Genomic DNA, 24,147 nt, shown 5'->3' with positions numbered 1-24,147 from the left:
ATAGTTTCCCTTTCAGGGGGAGTTTTGACAGTCCACAAAACTCATTTTTCACTTGGAGAAATATCGAAAAGGTGCATAAAACCTTTTTTTTCAGCTTGCCAAAATACCCCTCATTTCAATATTAAAATCTTCGACTGACTGTACAGTGAGTCAATCATTCTATCAGGGCTCGAATAATTTTGGGACTGTGAATTAAATAAAAATTGAAGAGAATAATTTATTTATGTAAGAATATCAGCACCTTTATTCAAAGCCATATTAACTGCAAGCGTATTCATATTGCCGATACAGCATTGATAAAACTGTATACGTTTATTTAGCACTTTGTCTCAAAAAACTGTTCTAGCTGAAAAATTATCCATGCCACATGTAGGCCTATACATTGCATCAGAAAACGTAGTTTCAAAACTATGTTTTTTCTAAACAGATGTTTTTGAGATTATTTCTTTGATGCAGCAGTTTCACATTCACCATATTATTATACAGAGTTTGTGAGAATAAAAATATAATTATCAAAACAATACTATTATAATCTTAATAATAATAACAATATTATTATTAAAAATATTTATCAATACAATTTATTATCAAAACAATATTATTGAGGTTGAGTTGAATCAGGTAGAAAGCAATAAAAGAACAGCTGTTCTTTTTTTTAATGTTATCATATCATATGATTTGAATGTGAAATCGCCGTATGGAATCGTATGTCCCATAATTTGAACATTAATTATGAAAAATCTAGATGGAGAATTTAAATTTGGACTTGGGGTACACGAGATTGATATTTTTAGAATCTATGTGAAAATTTGGAGATCTAAATCATTTCCGTTTTTCCGGTATGCAATTCACAAGTTGACATGTTTTGATGCGAACAAACGAACAAACACAACCCTACTCTCTCTTATTATATAGATATCAGATTTACGCATATACCCACGCGAATTCATTATTGAATTCATTGAACTCTACAAAGCACATCCATGTCTTTGGAAAATAAAATCGAAAGAGTACCGTATAGTGATAGAGATAAAAAGAGAAACGCCTACGATAATATACTAGTGAATAAATGTGAAGGAGCATAGATTGACCCCACTGCTACTGCTAACAAAAATAAACTCTATGCTTGTATAATCTATCGAAAAGAATTGATGAAAATTGTGAAATATGAACGCAGTAGAGCTGCGGTAAATAGGAAAACGGACCACATAAGGCGGATGCGTGTGGACGCAATGAACCAAACGATCCGTCTATTGCTTGAGCAAAAGACTGATGGTAAACTTGAGCGTCTGGACCCGGCTTAAGACTATTCAAACCACTTACATAATGCTTGAGGCTGCCGCAAATGTTGAGCTTATGTCATTGTCTGATTCTTCATCTGTGGGGATTATTATAGTAGTGTCGTCAGCAAAAGTAGACGCTGTCAGTAAAGTTGCCTACCGTATCTGGAAACTCTAGTCCTTGGCTACGACCTCAAGTATCAAGTAAATTTTAACTCAAGTAGAGACCGTGAGATATAACATGAACCTTCGACTTCCACCACATAAGACTAAACTATAATTTTATCAGTGTGGGGGTAAAAGTTTAGTCAGTTTGTTCTCGGCAGTCTGTACCCTTACTTCGAACATTCTCTACAGTGGAGAGTAAGAGGTAATGATGTGTGAGAGAGACATTCTCACCCCCACATCCCTTCCGCGCCAGCAACTCTTCCATCGTTTGAGGGATAGAGGCTCATGATATCTCGTGGACCCTAAAGATTTTTGGTGTTTCTTAAGATTTTTTGGAAAGACATTCATATAAATGTGGGAAAACAATGGCCCAAGAATTGACCCTTGAGGCACACCTTTAGATAATTTTTGATATCATAGGTTTACATATGATTTACGTAGTGCTCAGCGTTATTATCCTTGAGTTATAACTAAAAATTAATTTCTTCATCTTATTTTCATATTTTAATGTAAATAATTTTAATTTCAAACTTGAATTCAGATATCATAGTTTGTATAAAATAGTTGAGACTTACCCTTCATCCGAGGAAATTACAGCATTGCCAATTTGTGTAAAAATACGACTTTCTCAAATTTCTGATTTAACAACATAGGCCCAATTGTAGAATATCATCCCCGATATTCCGGTAGTACTGAAGAAGTTTCAGGGTTGAAGGATTAATTGGAAATTTAATTTTTTGATGAAACTGAAAACATTGCGAAAATATGTTTTTCTTTTCAATATCACTTCTCTCAGAATTATAGGATGTCGTAAACTTCATTAGTGAACATTTAATATTAAAATAACGGGGAGAATGTCTCCGCTCTATTGGTGTCTGGCTCATTTTTATCCTACCTATGTCTTATCGCAATGTCAATATTTCTTATTTCAATAAATACTCATGAGAGCATGTCTTTTCAGATAGGCTCAATCAATATGGGTCCACTGCATTCAGGAGCAAACTTATTGCAATCATTATTTATGCTTTTGACAAAAATTTGCTAATTAGAAAATCATCAGGAAGATTTTGGCTATCTATGACGATATAATACTTCAAATTGCTTCATCAAACCCTCAACAAAAAATTGTTAATTTCGACTTTGAGAGAATGGAGAGAAGATTGTATTTAATAAGGAAATAGAACGTAGAATAATTTCATTTAGTTTCCTATCAATTTTCATTTTTACCTGAGTTCTTGCTCCGTAACAAGGCACAGGGTACCTTCTTCAGCATATTGGAAGTGCTTTAAGAAGCATTAAGCCGTAATAAAATTTTTAAAATTGTCCCGCACTCATCGGTGTATGCAAGGCTTTAATTAGGCAAAGTATTTTTAGTATCTTGACACTCATTTAAGGCTGACGATGGGACCCAGTGCCATGAAACACATCCAGATTTTAAAGAACATGTCAATACTGTTGAATTGTAAAATTATATTATTGAACAACAGTTCAAATTGGGAGTTGAGACATCAATATGTTGATGGTAAAATACTATTGTCAGGGTATCCAGAAAAAATGACATGAAGTTTGATAATCTGACTAATAAAACAATTTTGTAGAATCGATCTTTGCTACAATTTTCAGTGACCTAGAGGATGAGGTAGACGTGAAAGAACATTAATTTAGGGATAGAATCATTTATAGAATTGAAACTCGATTTTTCACAATTAAATAATAAGTCAATCAAATTTATGAACTCAATAAAAGCTAAAATTCTCCTGTTGAATTTTATGTAGCGTTTACCTAGAGTTTTTGTAACTGGTCCCATATACAGCTTAGTTTTTATTGCAGAGACAGCCATACAACTTTGTTGAACTTATTGGTAGTAAGTTAAGAATCATGCGCCTGCTACTCCCGTTGGAAGGGTGACCGCTTGAACCAACTCCTCAATATGATTAATGAGTTGCAAAATCGCTTCCCGGTTGTTCGAAACTCACCTAAAACTGTAGGTCCATTCATCTCCCATTATCATCTGCCTCATTACCCACGCACAAGCCTAGAACTCTTGTAGGCATCACCCTTAGAAAAAGAGTCTAAAATATAATTAATAACGTCAACAGATGAACAATTAATACTAGATTCATTAGCTCTGTATCCAGTATTCTCATTTAATTTTTCCCTTATCTAACCTATATGAATGTCTCATAAATTGAGTTAACTAAGTCAACGTACCGTACGTCAAAGAATATTTAATATTTTGTAGCCTTTATTTTTTAAATTGTTAAAAGAACCTCTTAATATTTTGAAGAAAAAGCCTGAACTTATTCAGACATTTTTTCTGAAAATAATATTTTCAAGGATTTTATACAATAGGCCTACTCTGTAATAATTTCCTTTAAATATATTTTTTTCTAAAAGTAATTATCAAAATCATCAGATAGGTTTGTTCGATGTCCACATAAATCCTAGGTGTGTGCGTGGATAATATAATAGAATGTTGATGTGGAGACTTTTTTTTGTCGTAGCGACTCTAGTATTTGTTGACGTGGCGTCACCACGCCGCCAGTTTGAGTTGTTAAACTATTGTTCCTTGTAACACTCATGGTCTGCCTGAACTGGAATTGTTGATTAGATTTGTAATGCAATGTGATTGTTGCAGGACAACATTACTACCTGAACGTGTACACAAAGGACAGCCAATGGGACCGGCCGGAGAAGCCAGCTGAGCCAGAGACCAGCTGTCCGGGCCAAGTGCAGTGTAGCCACCTCCTCGTCAAACACGAGCAGTCGCGGAGGCCCTCATCCTGGCGAGAGGACAAAATCACCCGAACAAAAGACGAAGCGTTAGAACTCATCAAATGTAAGTTACCGTGCATTTTTCATAGCACTAGACTGTCAGCGCCCTGTACAGCGCCGATTGCTTCTCTAAAACAGGCCGCCACCGCATGTATGTAGTGTTGTATCTAGTCTCAAGCTCTAGTCCTTTTGTCATAAAATTTAGAGATAGTGGTAGTTGAAATTTTAATTCTGTTTTGCATTTTTGACTCAATTATGTAAAATATTTCTTCTGTTTGGTTTTGAAGCATCTAAATTTAAAAATTTACTTTGTGAATGAATGCAATTTTTTCGAAGTGAAGAACTACAAGACTTGACCTAATTTGGATTATGTGTAACCTTCTCTAAATTTGGGAGAGGAATAGCACAAGGTTACCTTATTTTTTCTCTCCCTATCATTCTGATGATGTACTTATTGTATGAATGAATTAACATTTTTCAAATACCAATCATTACACCTGCACTAATTGATATTTTTCGACCCCTCTCATGAATTCAAATATATGTGTAATTGAACTAATGCACTACTGTAATATACAGGGTGATTCATAATTATGGTGAAATATTTCAATACGTGATAGTAGAGGTAAAAATAAGGAAAAAAGTCCATATAAACATATATCCATAAACGCTTCATTAGCGAGCTATACAGGGTGAAAGATTTCGCCCGGAATTCAGTCCCTCTGGTGAAATACACCGATGCTGAATTGTTCGGCGACTAGTTTTTGAGAAACTTATGCTGGATTCATATGAAAAAATATCTGTAAAATTGAATAAAACTAGTCTGGAAGCTGTAGTGTGAGTAGTTTTTGAGAAAAAAGTTGAAATATGCAAAAAATCTAAGTAGAAAAACACAGACTTCTACGTTTGATGCCCAATAACTTTCTTTAATGACCAGTAAACAAATAATTCCTCGCAATAAAAATTGTAGAGAATTTAATTCTGAAAAGAATGATGTAAGCTGTGTAAACTAAATTCAATTAAAAGTTGGATAAAATGTATTCTTATGTAGTACATTACACAACAAAAACTTGCTGTTTTATGAGGAGAGAACTAATAACTCATAAGTTGTAGCTGATTGCAAATAAAATATTCGGTTTTTATGAAAAGTTTTTTTCTATATGGAAGTAGCATATCTAAATGACATTAAACTTATACCAAAAGACTAGTAGATCATGCCATTAAGCCTGGGAGAAGCTCGAACAGAAGTAGATGATCTCCTACGATTCCTGCCCAAATGTTTACTGAAAACTGATGTTGTGGAAGATTAGGATTGATGGCATGAGGATTCTCAGCTGCCCAAATATGTTGGTTGTGGACGTTAACGATAGCTGTTCTTATAAAGTGTGCCTCGTCGGTAAATAAAACGGTTATTGAAAAGTTTGGGTAAACAAGTTTTACTAAAAACCATCGGCAAATACCAGCACGGGGAATACAGTCTCGTGGCAATAGAGTATGAACTTTCTGGAGGTGGTATGGAAGTAATTTATACTATTTTAGTATCCTCCAAATGATAGATTGATTGACATTAAACTGCACTGACAATTCTCATGTGCTCTTCTCTGGATGTTCGTAAATTTCATTAAGAACTTGTTCTTCTAACTCAACAGTCATAGTAGATCGGGGTCTACCTGCATAAATGTGCTCTTTGGATATCAAAGAATCTGTTTCAGACAGACGTTGATGAATAGTGGCAAAAACCTTGAACCTGGACATACTCGTTTAGGAAAGTTCTCTTGATACAAACGTCTTGCTTCAGTACTATTACAGTAGTGTCCATTCCATACATTAAAAATGCATGTCAGCTTATTCGGAGTATGAATAATGTCTAAGATTACCTGCGATTTTTTAAAAAGTTAACACTTAACACAAAAGCAAAGTGGAATGTTACAAATAACTGGTTAATAGATTAAACAAAAAACACAGCGCGGTTACAGTAGCCCTAACTTACAGTTTGTTTTTTTTTTGTTCAACAGTGAGCAAAAATATTTCTGAAAATAATTCTCAGCTGATGATTTCTTTTAAATATTTTCTCATTTAAAACATAATAAATCAGCTGTTTTGGAACAGCTGTTATTAAAATCCATGTTTTATTTGCAATCAGCTACAACCTATGAGTTATTAGTTCTCTCCTCATAAAACAGCAAATTTTTGTGGTGTAATGTACTACATAAGAATACATTTTATCCAACTTTATTTTAATTTAATTTACACAGCTTACTTCATTCTTTTCAGAATTAAATTCTCTACAATTTTTATTGCGAGGAATTATTTGTTTACTGGTTATTAAAGAAAGTTATTGGGCATCAAACGTTGAAGTCTGTGTTTTTCCACTTGAATTTTTTGCATATTTCAACTTTTTTCTCAAAAACTACTCACACTACAGCTTCCAGACTAGTTTTATTTAATTTTTCAGATATTTTTTCATATGAATCCAGCATAAGTTTCTCAAAAACTAGTCGCCAAACAATTCAGCATCGGTGTATTTCACCAGAGGAACTGAATTCCGGGCGGAATCTTTCACTCTGTATAGCTCGCTAATGAAGCGTTTATAGATATATGTTTATATGAACTTTTTTTCTTATTTTTACCTCTAGTATCACGTATTAAATTATTTTACCATAATTATGAATCACCCTGTATATCAACTAAATATCACATGATAGCCTATACATAATACATTGACAACATGAATTGATAATTATCAACCTGTGACCTATTGAAAATCGAGAGTATACCAGTATGTTCATAGGTATATAACCGAATAAAAGCCCCCTTCCTTACCCAACTACGAATGATTTTTTCATCCTCAGATGTATTACATTCCTGAACAATTCCTAGTTTAGGAGTAAAAATAGATGCAATTCCAGGACGACTAAACCAATATGAGAGTACTAGCTGGCCCGGCAAACTTCGTACCGCCAAAAAGTTAATGTATTTCATGTCACACTTGACATTATTTGGTGAATCATGAAATTCATCTGACAATCAATATTTTCATTCACATCTCAATACGGACTTCCTATGTGCTTAGTCATGCAGCATTTATTATTCCGAAAGCATATTCTTCTCAATCTTATTCTTTTGGTAGTAATATATTTATCAGTAAAGTTTTGAATTAAAAAAAATATGAGTTATATCAGTGTTTCAAAGATAAATTTAATGCGTTCATAGCTTTTGATTGTCAATAGATGGTCCAGGAAATATGCGATATACGATGAATCACACAGAATTCCATATTCTTTCCATCTTCCATTTTAGGATGAATATCCTAAGCTAAGCTAAGCTAAATAATTAAAAAAATGTTAATTATTCTGTCATTCTTCAGTAATTAATGAATGCAATATGAACAACTCTCTTTCATGAGGTGAATCATTTTTTCCAACATTTTCCAGTTTCTCAATGATACGGGAGTGATAATTATTTGTAAAGATCAACATCTACAGCTGGTACAAATCAACTAAACTTCAACTCCAAACTACTAACCTATATTAATACCAGTACACAATTTATCTGTTATTTCAGCTGGTAACTTTAGATGCTAAATCATATTTTGAATCATGATCATCTTTCCGTTCTTCGGTAGCCGCTTGGCCGACAATTTCAAAAACATAGGTCTGTAAAATGGATTAATAAATAATAATTATTCGCCCCTCTATTAAAATTTCTGGTTAGAAACCATCCAGATATTCACACAACATATTCCCAAAGTTTAATGTCGTTCTGTCAAGTAGTTTTCAAGTCTATAAGGAACAAACACACATAAAGACAATTATTTCTATATTATATACAGAGTGTTCTGAAGAAAGGTGCCCATAAGTCAGGGCGTGATTCCTCACATCAAAAGAAGAAAAAAGTTCTAATTATCATTGGTCCGAAAATGCTTGGTTACCAAGCTATACAGAGTGGAAGATTTCGTCTTAATTTCTGTGCCCCTGCTGAAACGAAGCCCTACGGGTATTTGTTGGCTGTTAATTAAGATGTACAGTAATTTAGCGTACTTCATGTAAAATGAACTGAAAAATTGAATAAAACCGTTTCCAGACCTGTAGCTACAGTAATTTTTAAGATATGTGACATTACTATAGACGTAGACTATTTATTTATTCTATATAGACTAGGTACCTATATAATATTATTAATAGACATCGGGCTGTGCAGGCTTATCTCTATTTCTATCTAAAAAAAAATCTGGTGTGGTACACGCACACAACTTTCCTTGCTCATTGAACTGTAAGCCTCATTCTTAGATGAGAATAATTTAGGGGAATAATATAATGACGATTGGCGGCAAAATATTTGCAACTACGATCAGACTACTTTATATGTGTATATATAATTGTTTTCAGAGTACTTTTTCCTTTGTGTAAATTGTGAAATTCGATGATTTTTTCAAAAGTCGTCGAAACCGCTGTTCTACAGATGAAATATCTCGACTATGACTGTGTTCTTTTTATAAACTGCTCTACCTACCTATCTCATGCACGAGAAGGAGGTTACAAAGTCCATTTCTCAAGGATGGGGTGGACCCCCCATTAGTTTCCCAGGAAAAAGACTCATGCCAGTTGATAGAGCTGATAAATTACTATACAGGGTATGAATTTGAAAAAAATCGGTCAAGTAGTTTTTGAGAAAATCGTGAAAAACATGGTTTTTTAGTCATTATCCGCCATTTTTCTCAATAATATTAAGGAGCTCCTGGAATTTTCCCTGAAATGAGACTCATGTCAGTTGATAGGGCTTATAAATAGCTATCCATGGTATGAATTTGAAGAAAATCGTTAGAGCCGTTTTCGAGAAAACCGTGAAGAACATGGTTTTTTAGTCATTATCCGCCATTTTTCTCAATAATATTACGGAGCTCCTGGAATTTTCCCAGAAATAAGACTCATGTCAGTTGATAGGGCTTATGAATAGCTATCCATGGTATGAATTTGAAGAAAATCGTTAGAGCCGTTTTCGAGAAAAACGTGAAAAACATGGTTTTTTAGTAATTATCCGCCATTTTTTCCGCCATCTTGAATTGAATTTTATTGAATTTCTTATTGTCGGATCCTTATGGTATAAGGACCTTAAGTTTAAAATTTCAAGTCGATTGGTTAATTAGGAATGGAGTTATCGTGTTCACAGACATACACACACACACATACACACACACACACACACACACACATACACATACACACACATACACACACACACAGACCAACACCCAAAAATCATGTTTTTGGACTCAGGGGACCTTGAAACGTATAGAAAACTTGAAATTAGGGTACCTTAATTTTTTTTGGAAAGCAATACTTTCCTTACCTATGGTAATAGGGCAAGGAAAGTAATAAACATTCTGTCTAGTGCTTGACTATTCAAGCACTATCCATGATGAGGCTATCCATGGTGAGGTTGGAGAAGAGCCCATAATAAAATATGTTTTATCGTATATAACATGAGTGTGCTTTATGGAAATAATGTATTCTTCAAGATTGATGCTGCTAATTGGATGGGTGGTAGCTCTTGTGTAATATTTGAATGTATTTTATATCTGCCTGCTTTTCCAATGTTGTATTTATTTAATTTTAAGAGTGATGCAGCTATATTTTATTGCTGTGGAATGTGAGTGTGATGAATCATAAAAAATTGTCAGTTCTGTTTTTATTCTGTGTATATGCCTGTCGATTGATATGTGTTTGTATCGCTTACGTTGATCAATGCTTTCATTGCCTTTAATTTCAATATTGTAGTCTGGATGTACTAGGGATGTTAATAAAAATTACATCTCTACATAATAACTTAGACCATACTATTTCAAAAAATATATAGAAACTAAAAAATTATAAGTAATTATAAACTAATATATTATATATATAAAATTATAATAAAACATAGTAAGACATTTGTAATAACATAATATACCATCCTGGTTATGTGGAATAGGCTACTCCTGAGGTTGTTTTTAAAAAACCTGTATTGGGGCAGCCATACATTATTATTTTTCAAATTTTTTGGAAGTAAAAAAAAAAGGTCCGATTGGCGGGCACTATTTTGTTCGCTTTAACATTAGATATTGCAAGAGTTTTACAAATGTTATACATAGGCAATATATACCTCGATAAAACAAAGAATTATTCTTATACATTTACAAAAATAGTAAAATAATAATCATAATAATATTTTTCTAACAAAGCATAACCTCCACACTATTCAATGATTGAAGCCACTCTTTCACTTTTCTCTGCAATATGTATAATGAGTGGGATAAAAGACAATAAGGTGGTAACAAATTGAACAGTTTTGGTGCCAAATATGGAAAAGATCTACGGAAGGACTCCTTGTAAGGTCTTGGTACTTTAATCGGTTCGTTGTTCTCAGGGATTGGCTATAGTTATTCGCTTCCACACCAATATTACCACTTCTCATATAAAATATTCGGAGAACTCTAAAAACATATAAATGTCTCAATGGCATAATTTTCAAAGTCAAGAATAGTGTTCGAGATGGAAATCTTCTCCCTTTATGCATTATCACTCTTAAAAGCTTTTTCTGTGATATTATTAACGGTTTCACTGTAGTTATATAGGTACCTCCCCAGCATACCAGCCCGTATTGAAGTCTGGACTCCACCAGAGAAAAATACAGCATTCTTAAGACGTTAATTGGGCACATATAGCGTAGAAAATAGAATTTTCTCAGGGTAGATATTAGTTCACCTTTTATTTTTTTAATATGTTCTTTCCAATTCAAATTTTTATCAATAACAACGCCAAGATACTTAATAGAATCACACTGTTCAATTTGCATGCACCTGTTACATGACTGCTGAATGGGTGAGGCTACACATTCATTACACTTATATACTATATCAAGAATTGCCTGATCACCCCCTCTCGAATTGAACGATATGAATTTTGTTTTGTTGCTGATAGTCATGTCATTTAATTCAAACCAATACTTCAATTTTATCAGATCATCGCACATGCACTGACTAATGTCAATCTCTCTGGGCAAGTTATATGTCAGGGCAGTATCGTCCGCAAATGCTGTTAGTTTTCCAATGAATTTCCCATTACAGAGGTCGTTCACATATACCAAAAAAAGAATAGAACCCAGAACAGAGCCTTGTGGGACTCCACAAGATAAAACCAAAGGCTCACTTATTTTATCAGCTATTCTAACCCTCTGACTCCTGTTTGATAAGTAACTCTGGAACCATTTATGTGTGACACCTCTCACTCCTGATAACCACAACTTATTCAGAATTATCTCGTGAGAAACACAGTCAAATGCCTTACAAATATCTATAAATAATCCAGCAACACCATTGCTAGTATTAGTTCCCTCATGTAATGCATTGCAAACCGCCAAAAGCGCGTCTTCAGTGCTCTTACCTTCCAAAAAGCCATATTGGTTAGAACTAAAATAAGAAGTGAACTTATAATACAAAATCAGTCTGCTTTTGTAAATTTTTTCAATGAGTTTAGCAAAAATAGGCAATAAAGATATTGGCCTATAATTACCCATTTGTTTGCTATCTCCCCTCTTAAATTGGGACGACCACTGCCTGTTTTAATTGTTCAGGGACAACACCCAACTCAAAACTAAGATTTATTATATATGCTAAAACGGGAGCTATTAATACGCTGACCAATTTTATTGCTTTCACCGAAATTCCATCAATTCCAGACGACTTACAATCATGAAAACTTTTCAGAACTCTAACTATTTCATCTGTACAAACAGGGTTTAAAAAAAAAGAATTTAAATAATTTCCTTCTGGAAACCAATTTTTATATTCATTTCGTTCTGTTATACAGTTAGCGGAATTATTTTTCAATTTATCTACTATATTCACAAAATAATTATTAAATTTATCAGCAACTATACAAGGATCTGATACAACATTATTTTCTTCGGCTAAAACAATATCTTTATTTTTATTTTTCTGGCAACCGGTTAAATCATTTATTAACTTCCATTGTGCAGCTGTGTCCTTTGCTTTATTCTCAAATAAAGAATAATAGTAAGAATTTTTCGTAAACTTTAAATCTGCAGCCAGACTTGATTTGTAAGCTTTATAGTAACTAAGAAGGTCATTATTATTTGGATGCTTTATTGTCTTTTTATATAGTTGATTTCGTTTAGTTATGCGTCGATACAAATTATATGTTATCCACGGTTGTAGTGGTTTATAACTGCGTTTTTTGGGAGCCTCTACCTTTGATCTTCCTGCAGCCGTTATTAATTTGTTGAGAAATAATTGATAAGCAACATCCACATCATTAGTATCATACACATCAATCCAATCAATACATTTCACATGTTCATAAAAAATTTCATAGCTAAATTTAGAAATAGAATTGACTAGGCTAGAAGAGTTTTGGGAGCTAGGATTTATTATGTCACCTATATCCAGGAGACAGTAAATTAGGTAATGGTCGGTCACATCAATCTTAACGATACCAGCAGAACATGTCATGTTATCTCGAGTTCTATAGAAAACGTGATCAATTGATGAGGAGCTCATTCTATTAACTCTGGTTGGTGCATTTATCAGCTGTTCAAGACCAAAACTAGCCATAAGTGTTAGATATTCATAATTTTCACGAGTTACTTCCTTAACACATATATTCAGATCTCCACAAATAATTAAATTTTATCGTTATATTTTCCATGAATGTTTGTAATTCATTTGTGAAAGCAGTGACACTATAAGATTGTAATCTATATACAGCTAACAGAGCAAACTTAATCCTAGGAGTTAATTCTACACTAACATTTAACACATCAAATGTACTTGTATCTGCTTGAGTTAACTCACTTTTGAATTTATTGGTAATGAAAACAATTACTCCGCCTGCCCTGTGATTTTCATTACATTTATAGTAAGCATTATAACCATCCAATTTATAAAAATCAATTTCATGTTCCTTTATCCATACTTCTGAGAAAATAAAAATATGCGGACGAACATTCTCATCAAGAAACTCACTCATGAAAGATTGGAAGTTCTCTCGCATACTACGTATATTTTGATGAACAATAATCAGATTATCCATATTTACTTCACATAGATTTAGAAACGAATTAATATAATGATTATCCCCCATAATAGAAGTAGAAGAAATTTAAATAAATATTATAACTAAATTCTTTAACTTTTTCGCAAACATAATAAAGTTCAATAATTTTTCACATCTGAGAATAAGGCTACATGATAAAGACAAGAAAAGATCTAGTAATCCCAGGCTACCTCTATTTTTTTACTATATCTTCTAGACAGTTTATTGGAATGATAGGGCCAGTCGATTCCCTTCTCATCAATATCCTTCCATCCTGGACCCAAACAAAAGCATATTTCTTCTTTTTCTTTTCTTCTCGCGCAGCAATGAGAAGTTTTCTTCTACGAATCGTGAGACTATCGTTTATGTAAATTGGATTACTTACAGAGAGACCCATGGACGCCGTTGTCAAATTCCTCTTCTCCCTCCTTTTCTTCAACAGTAGTTGTTTCGAACGCCGACTGACGAATCTGAGGACTATTCCAGGGGGGCTTCAACTCCTTGTCGCTTTCCGAGTCGGTGACACGCATCAATCATCGATTCATCGATGTTCATATCCAGAGCTGCTCCCAACCTGCTAACTACATCTTCCAAGATTTCATCTTTTTCCTGCGGTATCCCAAAAATTTCAACTGTGCTCCTCCGTGAATACTGCTCGGCTTCATCAAGTTTGTCCTCCAGCTCTTTCACCTTTTTCTGTAAGATGTTATTTTCAACTTTCAAACCGGCTATTATGTCAAGACACTCCTGAATTTTCTTAGATTGAGCTTCTGAAGCTTTCACACAGTCGTCAATCTTCTCGTGGCATAGGTTAAGAGATTTTCCCAGGTCAAATTCAATTCTAGTTCTATGTTCCTTGGCCTCCTTCAACATAACTGCAATGTCGGACAGTGTAACAGCGCTATCATCGACACTATCAGACGTATTTCGCGTTTTTGGTGGCATTATTAGAGAGTTTATTTGATGATATGTGACGAACAAATTAAATAGAAAAGTGAATTTCTATTCGATAAATTTAATGCGTTCATAGCTTTTGATTGTCAATAGATGGTCCAGGAAATATGCGATATACGATGAATCACACAGAATTCCATATTCTTTCCATCTTCCATTTTAGGATGAATATCCTAAGCTAAGCTAAGCTAAATAATTCAAAAAAATGTTAATTATTCTGTCATTCTTCAGTAATTAATGAATGCAATATGAACAACTCTCTTTCATGAGGTGAATCATTTTTTTCCAACATTTTCCAGTTTCTCAATGATACGGGAGTGATAATTATTTGTAAAGATCAACATCTACAGCTGGTACAAATCAACTAAACTTCAACTCCAAACTACTAACCTATATTAATACCAGTACACAATTTATCTGTTTATTACAGCTGGTAACTTTAGATGCTAAATCATATTTTCACAACATGATTTTGAATCATGATCATCTTTCCGTTCTTCGGTAGCCGCTTGGCCGACAATTTCAAAAACATAGGTCTGTAAAATGGATTAATAAATAATAATTATTCGCCCCTCTATTAAAATTTCTGGTTAGAAACCATCCAGATATTCACACAACATATTCCCAAAGTTTAATGTCGTTCTGTCAAGTAGTTTTCAAGTCTATAGGGAACAAACACACATAAAGACAATTATTTCTATATTATATACAGAGTGTTCTGAAGAAAGGTGCCCATAAGTCAGGGCGTGATTCCTCACATCAAAAGAAGAAAAAAAGTTCTAATTATCATTGGTCCGAAAATGCTTGGTTACCAAGCTATACAGAGTGGAAGATTTCGTCTTAATTTCTGTGCCCCTGCTGAAACGAAGCCCTACGGGTATTTGTTGGCTGTTAATTAAGATGTACAGTAATTTAGCGTACTTCATGTAAAATGAACTGAAAAATTGAATAAAACCGTTTCCAGACCTGTAGCTACAGTATTTTCAAGATATGTGACATTACTATAGACGTAGACTATTTATTTATTCTATATAGACTAGGTACCTATATAATATTATTAATAGACATCGGGCTGTGCAGGCTTATCTCTATTTCTATCTAAAAAATAAACATTCTGTCTAGTGCTTGACTATTTTTTCATGGTGAGGTTGGAGAAGAACCCATAATAAAATATGTTTTATCGTATATAACATGAGTGTGCTTTATGGAAATAATGTATTCTTCAAGATTGATGCTGCTAATTGGATGGGTGGTAGCTCTTGTGTAATATTTGAATGTATTTTATATCTGCCTGCTTTTCCAATGTTGCATTTATTTAATTTTAAGAGTGATGCAGCTATATTTTATTGCTGTGGAATGTGAGTGTGATGAATCATAAAAAATTGTCAGTTCTGTTTTTATTCTGTGTATATGCCTGTCGATTGATATGTGTTTGTATCGCTTACGTTGATCAATGCTTTCATTGCCTTTAATTTCAATATTGTAGTCTGGATGTAGTAGGGATGTTAATAAAAATGTGTAGCATGTAGTTGAAATCGCAAAGCTTTTTAGCCAGTTTTCCACTCACAAAAAAGCTTGATTCATCCAGATTTAAAATGAAATAACTATAGCCATATTTTGCACTGTTTTTATCTTGTTTCATGTGTGTGTGATTGTAAAAATTTTCGTATTGTGTTCAGGGATGTTTTTATTTGCTTCATTCTGGCTGAGGTGGCCACCTTCCTCTGTCTGTTATGTCTTCGAGTGGTTTTCCTTCATTCAGCCTGAAATCTCACATATTCATTATTTAGTCTTTGAGTAGTAGACTTATTTTCGAGCATCACCTCAGTAACAATCAATTCTCTCGCATCGCATTGTTCACTCATTTCAAACAATTTGTTGTAGTTTTTCTTTTGCAATTTAATGTTTATGCTGCATGAAGAGTTTCAAGATTTAAAACTGCTTTGTAATAGCTTTCATCAGACTTCCTCGAAAAAACATTTGTTTAAGTAAGTATTTTTTTCACTTGTTATATTCAATTTTATCAATTCAGTTTTAGTCTTAAATTAGAATAGTTTTTGTATGATTTTTGTTTAACCCTGGTTATGCATTGCACTGGCTCTTTGGGTTTCAGTTGAGATCACAAATAATGGAGAATGGTATTAACAATTTTACTAATGCATTTAGATTTAAGAATTTTCCTGTTCTATAACTTAATAATAACTAACTTAATGTGATTGGAAATGAAGCATTGTATTTGAATTGATTAAGAGCTTTCTAACTATAATGTATAATTTTTCAAGTCAATTCATTCATTACTGTCGATTTTTATCGTGATAGGCTACAGAAATGCATCTTTGTGTTAATTCATATTTGCCTTTGTTAATGTTTCTCTTGCAGCATATTAGTTTATTCATGAAATTAATATAATTCAATAGGAAACAAGAAACAGAAAAGAGTCCAAAACTTATTTTCTTCCCAATTTTGATAAATTTTTCAAATGTAGGTTATTTGATTACAGTAGAACTCCGGATAACCGAAATCGGGTTAGCCAAAGCCCGGCTCAACGAAACGATCCCATAAATAAGTCCAAGTACCCTTAATATATAATGTGATATGTGAACAGCAAGGCGGTAATATTAATGTTATGTTTAGAATCCTTGAGAAGTGATGTTGTTCAGTTTATACTATTTTCTAGTCCATTATACATTTTTGTAGCTGAAATTAACACTGTATTTTTAAGACTTTGTAAATCAATTCGTCCTACACACTATGTAATAGGCTATTTTTAGCATATATGACTGTTCAACAGTTGAATTAATTATCCGAAATGGTTCTCCCTCCTTTATTTCGTTTAAGCGGGGGGTTCTACTGTATTATACATTTCACCAAATATTTCATTTCTCACAAAAATTATTACGGTATCACTTCTGTTCTCTTTTATAATAATAATATAATAAAATTTGACTTTATTTCTGCGAAAAATGTACAAAAAATTGAAGAATAAAGAGTAACAGCAATAATAAGCATACTGCTATTATCTGCTACACTATAGAATATACAGTGAAAAAATACAGCCAATGTCTTGCTCTACTAGAGCTACTGTATCATACAATATTCATAAAAACAGTGAACGGATAAGCAATAAACAAGTTAACTAGATCATACAGTAAAAATAAAGCGAATAATACTTAATAATTATTCAAATAATACTCCTTATAGACAACTCTTGTAGAGCTAACATAACACAGTAAGCTAAAGAAAAAATCAGAAACATTATACAAAATGATCAGAGATAATATAACAAACAGAAATAAGTCATTAACGCATGCAAATGACCTTATGATAGGGTATTGATTTATTCTTTTGTCATTTTATTTGATTTATATGGAACCTCATTACTAATTTTATATAATTCAAAGCACGCAAAAAATGTAAAAGAGAAATAACTTGCACTTTCTATGATCTAGTGATAGAGATGTGGAAGATTAACATATTAAATAAAAGTCTTGCCATTTTCTCTATGTCATCATCAATCTCCAGTATAAATAAAATTACAATCTCTCTTAGTTAATTATTTTTATATATTATAAGGACTATTAATAATAATATATCTTGTCTTGAACTACAGTATATTATATTTTGCTGATCGACGTTCAAGCTTTTAGTTCTCTATAGTAATGCAGAGTGGGTAAAAAGTCTGAGAACGGCTTGATATCTCATACACAACGGTAGTTTGATGGTGGGTGTGATTGGGGATCCTACTAAAATTGAAAAAAAAACTTTACTATGACTTCAAAAATCTGGTCCGCCATATTGAATGCAACTTTGTTTTTTTTAAATAGGAAGGTGGTCAAGCGATACATAATTTCTATATGGAATTTATATGTATTAATTATATAATTTATATATCATATATTTATATGGAATTGTATGTAGTCCCCCGAACATTCAACAACTTGCCGGTAGAATTGAAGCAAATCAATAATAAAAACATTTTAAAAATGAAGTAAAAGATTGGCTTCTATTACAAAATGATGTGGAGAGTTTATTCTCAAGAGTAGAATAGATATGAATTTACGGGTTTCATTGGATGAATGTCTTCTCTCTCTCTTGGAAATTGTGTGAAGATAATATTATTATTCAAGCTACATGTGAGTAATTTTCCTAAAATGTTGATAATTATGGACAGAAATTTATAAAATGAAATTTATTAGTCTGTTAATTGCCTGGAATGTGCATTGATTGTTGGTTATTCTTTTCAAATGAAGGGAAAGTAGATAAAAATATACATTTATACATTTAATATACATTTATTTTCTAAACTAAAATTCCTCACCCTGTCATATTATGCAAGTTCCGACTCGGCAAAATAATTCATTGCTTTTCTTATTTCTCAATTAAAAATATAAAGGTGCCCCAAACAGGACTTTTAGTCCTCGGGGTACTTGAAATTATTTATTCTTCTTTTGATGGAAATGAATTATTGTGATTTCTTTGTACAACGTGTAATTGTATTATTTTTATTATCTTTATTTTTTATAATTTGCAAGATTGTTGTTGTTATATATCTACTGTACTATTCATAATTTCTGATTATGTGAAATGTATAAATTGGAAGAATAAATGAATTTATTACTATTATTTTTATAATTTCATTAAAAAATGAATGGCCAAAATCGCATACTGTATCGATATCTCAAAACGTTCAGAAGATATTCACATTATTAAACAATACTATTCAAAGCAGAAAGGAAAGAAAAAAGTATGAGAACGGCTTAGTATCTATTTAAAAAAAACAAAGTTGCATTCAATATGGCGGACCAGACTTTTTTACATTCAAGCTTTTAGTTCTCTATAGTTACTTATATCTTATATCTTACTGATTCAAATCTTACTGAATGTTTAATTTTCCCTGATTTGGGAAAAATCAAAGTTTAATAAAACGGCTTAAAATTATCATAGCTACTTTTATATTAGAACTTTGAGTTATTACTTTAGGCCTACGTACAGAGTGGGTGAAAAGTCCGAGAACGGCTTAATATCTCATACACAAAGGTAATTAAATTTGACGGTGGGTGTTATTGGGGATCCTACTAAAATTGGAAAAAATACTTTACTATGACTTCAAAAATCTGGTCTGCCATATTGAATGCAACTTTGTTTTTTAAATAGATACTAAGCCGTTCTCATACTTTTTTCTTCCCTTTCTGCTTTGAATAGTATTGTTTAATAATGTGAATATCTTCTGAACGTTTCGAGATATCGATATGCGGTTTTCGACATTCATTTTTCATTGAAATCCCATATCGAAATTATGTATCGCTTGACCACTTTCCTATTTGAAAAACAAAGTTGCATTCAATATGGCGGACCACAATTTTTTGAAGTCATAGTAGAGAATTTTTTTAAATTTTAGTAGGATCCCCAATAACACCCACCGTCAAATTACCTTTGTGTGTGAGATATTAAGCCGTTCTCGGACTTTTCACCCACTCTGTATGTAAAGTAATAACTCGAAGTTCTAATATAAAAGTAGCTATGATAATTTTAAGCCGTTTTATTAAACTTTGATTTTTCTCAAATCAGGGAAAATTAAACAATCAGTAAGATAGAAAATAATAATCTTAGAAATCGTGTGCAAATTGACTCACTTTTACTGTAATTTTGCAGCATATAGAGAACAAATAGTGTCGGGGCGTGCGTCCTTTGCTGAGTTGGCGCAAAAGTACTCTGACTGCAGCTCGGCGAAGCGTGGTGGCGACCTGGGGCCCTTCGGCAAGGGAGCCATGCAGATTCCCTTCGAGCAGGCCGCATTCTCGTTGAAAATAGGAGAACTAAGTGAGCCTGTTCACACGGACTCCGGAGTTCACATCATTCTACGCACTGGATAAACCTAAAATCAATTCCACTCACATCAATTATTGATATTATTACGATATTATTATTTTTTTTTCTTCATGGCCGAAAATAAACTATACTGTAAACTGCATTTTACTATCTTCGAAGAATTGTTTTTATAAATTCAATATACGCTGTTGTAATAGTAGCATATTAAACCATGTAATAAGCATACTACAGAATAGAGTATAGCGAATGCTTTCTCTATGTTGAAACCAAATTTTGATGCTAGTATATAACACCCATACGCACGTACACATGATAACTAGGTCTTTTTAAAAATGCCTACTCTCATCAACGATTGTTTTCATTATGATATTTCTTTTTGCTCACATAACATATAGGTACCAAATTTATAATCTTCAAAGAATCGTTTTAAAAATTATAATAATATGATGTTGTAATGCTAGAATAAAACAGAATTTCAATGGTAATTATATTATGATTCTATGAATTGGAGGAGCTAATATTACAAATTCTATTCATATCAAAAAATGTGATTAAGATTTTATTATTTTTGCATTCCAGCAAATAAAGTTACTATTTTTACCATCTTTAAATAATCTTCTCTAAAAACCAATATAATCTATAGTGTGGTCCACATTTTTATGGCAGTGAAGAAAGATGGGAGAACAGGGGTGCTAAATCTGTATACAAGACTATATTTGACTCCATTTTGCCACTTAGTGTACACAGCTTTTACTCAATTCATTCCATTTCATTTGATTCAATATTAGTTTTCATTTTCTTTGATAAAATAATCAATTACACAATTTCATAATTTGATTCAAAACAAAGCTGTGATACATCATTCTGAACTTCAAATTAACAGAAATTAAGATATATAGTAGGTATTCTATTTCCATTCCTCTTAAAAATAATAGCAAAATAGAAATCCTATTTATAATGGAGATAATTTCAATGGAAATAATTCTGAAATAACCTTTTAATATTATTTATATCGGTACCTATATAACCTATGCCGGTATGCTCTAGGTAACTGTAGCATGTTCTTGAGGATGGACGTAGTCTAGGATGGAGGATGGTCCAAGCTATCAGCTTTTAAAGTGTCATTTCTTGTATAATTTGTGTTTTTCATACGGTAATATTTAAAAATTATTTCATTTATCTGAAAATACATTTTTAAATCAATTATACGACTTGACTAGTCAAGTATTTTGCTAAAGATCGTTTGTTTACAACTGTACAGTCACTGTCAAAAGTAGAAATAAAATATTTATGGAAAACTAGCAACATTGCAAAGCTAGGAAGAGATAGCGCTATTTATGCTTTTTCAAATGATGGAAAAAGATAGCAACACTACTGTCAATCAAATACTGCCATTATAACGTGGACCTCACTATAGTGTTGTAATAGCATTCAAACAAATTGCAATCCAAACCACTATATTACCATATGCTATGTTGGGTAAAAAAAGAATATTAGGGCTATATTTTTATGAACAAAAAATTATTTTTAGTAATTGATTCTTAGGCATTGAGAGGCAGAAGGGTGATGAAGAAGAAGATTCTTGGCCTGTATCGAGATTACAAACTAATTAAATTTAATTATTGTCAAATTCATAACAATAGTAATCAGCCTCGCTATAGAAATTCAGTTTCTGTTACCACAATAAATAGTTATAGTTAACTTTAATTATGGTTATTTCATTAAAATAATGTGAAAATTATTCTTAAATCATGTAACCATGCTGGACATAATGGATTTCTATTTTTTACGAGTTCACGAGTAAATCAAGCTACAGTTTTCAACTACCCTTAGGTATTACAGTGGAACCTCGATATAGTACACCCCGTTATAGTGAATTTGTCTGCAGTCCCTTGAAACGTCCATATAATGATTTATTCAAATGTTATTTTTATTCAGTCATATACAATATTATTACATTTATGTGAAAAGGCACAACAGGCTTATGCCAAAACTGTCCCTGCCTTCTCAATATAGCTTTCAACCTTAGTATTATATTACATCCCGATTAATACAAACCTTGTAATAGTACATTTTTGAGCGCTCCCTTGAGAAGTGCTATATCGAGGTTCAACTGTAAATTTTATATTGTATGGATTTTAATGAACAGTTCTATATAACGCCGTTGTTAGTATGTATTATCATAGACAACACTATATTTATGTATCTTGTCGAAGTCATCTGTGGTATTATACAGTATGGCGCAGGGAAACAAGTAATTTTGAATTGGTGTCATTTCCTGGAATAAATCAGATTAAACTAGTAGAATACTAATCGAATAGCATGAATACATTATGCCATCTATGTTTCTACAGTCAATAAGCCCAAAAGTACCCCTTTACTTTTCATGATGACATCGGAAATATGTGCTCAAATTCGACGTTCACAGCCACTCATGACTGGTGCAAGAAAATGGGAAGTTTTGAAAAAGTCATTTCCACCAACCACTTGTGTGAAACTGGCGAATTACTAATGAAATGACATATTTTCATCATGTCATTTATGATCCTTCACTCAAAATGTCCAAAATTATCTCTTTTCTTTTCAAGACACATCCAAAAGTTGTGCTCATAATTTTATTATTGGCGTTCACAGCCTGTTATGGGTGGTGCAAGGAACTTGAAATGTTGAAATAATAAATTCATAAAACTAGTAAATTACTAATGAAATGGTATTTAGGCTATTCATAATGCTAATCAATTAAAATGACCAAATGTCCAATTACTTTTTAAAATAGCATAAGAAAGATGTGGTCTCATTCGTCGTTTGCAGCCTGTTATGGAAACTCTGGAAATACAGTGTTGCAAATTTTGGGAAATGGCAGTGATTTGGATCCAGATGTTCTCCTTTAGTTTATGTTTTGTTGTAGGATGTATACTGTGCACCTTGCACCCTTGATATCCCGTCAGGGATACGAGGGATACGTTCATGACGTCAGATGTGGTAGAGCCGTCAAAATATTCACTGTACGGGTGTTTTATGTCTATTTCTTATGAAATGCCCTCACGGCTATTACACTCTCCAAACCAGTCCAATGGTTATTGGTCACTAATTGGCATCGTGTTGTCATCAATTAATTGTGCTTAATTTTGAACATCTACCGACTCTTAAGACCTGCAAACTTTAAAATTCAAAATGTTTCGTTTTTCTGCGTCACTCTGTATATACTATAAAATAATATTGTTGATAATATAATAATATAGCTTATATCAACTCAAAAAACTATAAGCTTACCTTAATGTGAGTTATTGTATCAATATCAAGTGTTGAAAGTACAGCATGGATTGTTAGTCATTAAAAAACAATATTCATTTTAAAAATATCCATAGTTATGAAGATAATGGAAAAAATATTTTCCTTCGATTGATATTCTTCAATATTATCGTATTGAAACTATTTATTTATGCATTGCGGGTGCCAGTATGTTTCATCAATGAACTATTTTAAAACATATTTGTTACATTTGGATCGTTTTTTATAGGTATTGACTTTATTGATTCTAATTGATTAAGATTTGTAGATTTTTGCTATTTATTAAAATTTTATGGAATAGAGATAATCTAGGTGTGTCACTTTCTTATCCCCAATCTTCTGATAAAATGTTTATTCGAATCTGTTTCTCAACTTGAAGTTATAAAAATTCCATTGGAACTATAGTTATTTGTACATTGAGGGAGAAAAGTGAGACTTTTTCGCTGAATGGAAACGATTGCAGCCCACGGTGAAGTTGAGGGCGACAATTTTCTCTCGGGAACATTTTTCTCCTAATTTATAAAAAATTATCATTTTGTGGAAGCCTAATGATTAGCCTTATGATTCTGACTGGTATTCATGCGATCTATTTGCGGAGGTCACATGCACAGACTTCTTTTCATTCAATTTAATTCTCCAGTCTATGGTCCATTTTTGTGAGTCTTACTTGGATTTTTCTTGTTGCTTCTTCATTGCTGTCTCCTGGAGCTGGGACTGATGTGTCGTCTGAAAAGGTGGCGATGATGTTTTCTTCTGGT

At 32.6% G+C, this 24,147-nt stretch overlaps 1 protein-coding gene across 6 annotated transcripts in view; it reads left to right on the top strand.

Moving 5' to 3' along the window:
• The window catches only part of LOC111049791 (putative peptidyl-prolyl cis-trans isomerase dodo), an 85,648-nt gene that overhangs the window by 8,749 nt on the left and 52,752 nt on the right, over positions 1 to 24,147 (top strand). For 4 of the 6 annotated variants that reach the window (XR_005571578.1, XR_005571576.1, XR_005571575.1 and 1 more), the window contains one exon: positions 4,087 to 4,287. Coding sequence is in view for 3 of the 6 variants with exons in the window: in XM_039430504.1 (XP_039286438.1) it covers positions 4,087 to 4,287 (201 nt within the window). In the remaining 3 variants the exon portion in view is untranslated. Of the gene's footprint in view, positions 1 to 4,086; positions 4,288 to 19,921; positions 23,697 to 24,147 lie in introns of those variants that run through there. The other 2 variants (XM_022335963.2, XM_039430505.1) reach the window with 1 other exon arrangement.

Source organism: Nilaparvata lugens, chromosome 6 (assembly GCF_014356525.2).
Source record: "Nilaparvata lugens isolate BPH chromosome 6, ASM1435652v1, whole genome shotgun sequence".
In the NCBI taxonomy this organism is placed as follows: Eukaryota; Metazoa; Arthropoda; class Insecta; order Hemiptera; family Delphacidae; genus Nilaparvata; species Nilaparvata lugens.
This window is presented reverse-complemented; position numbering and strand designations above follow the sequence as displayed.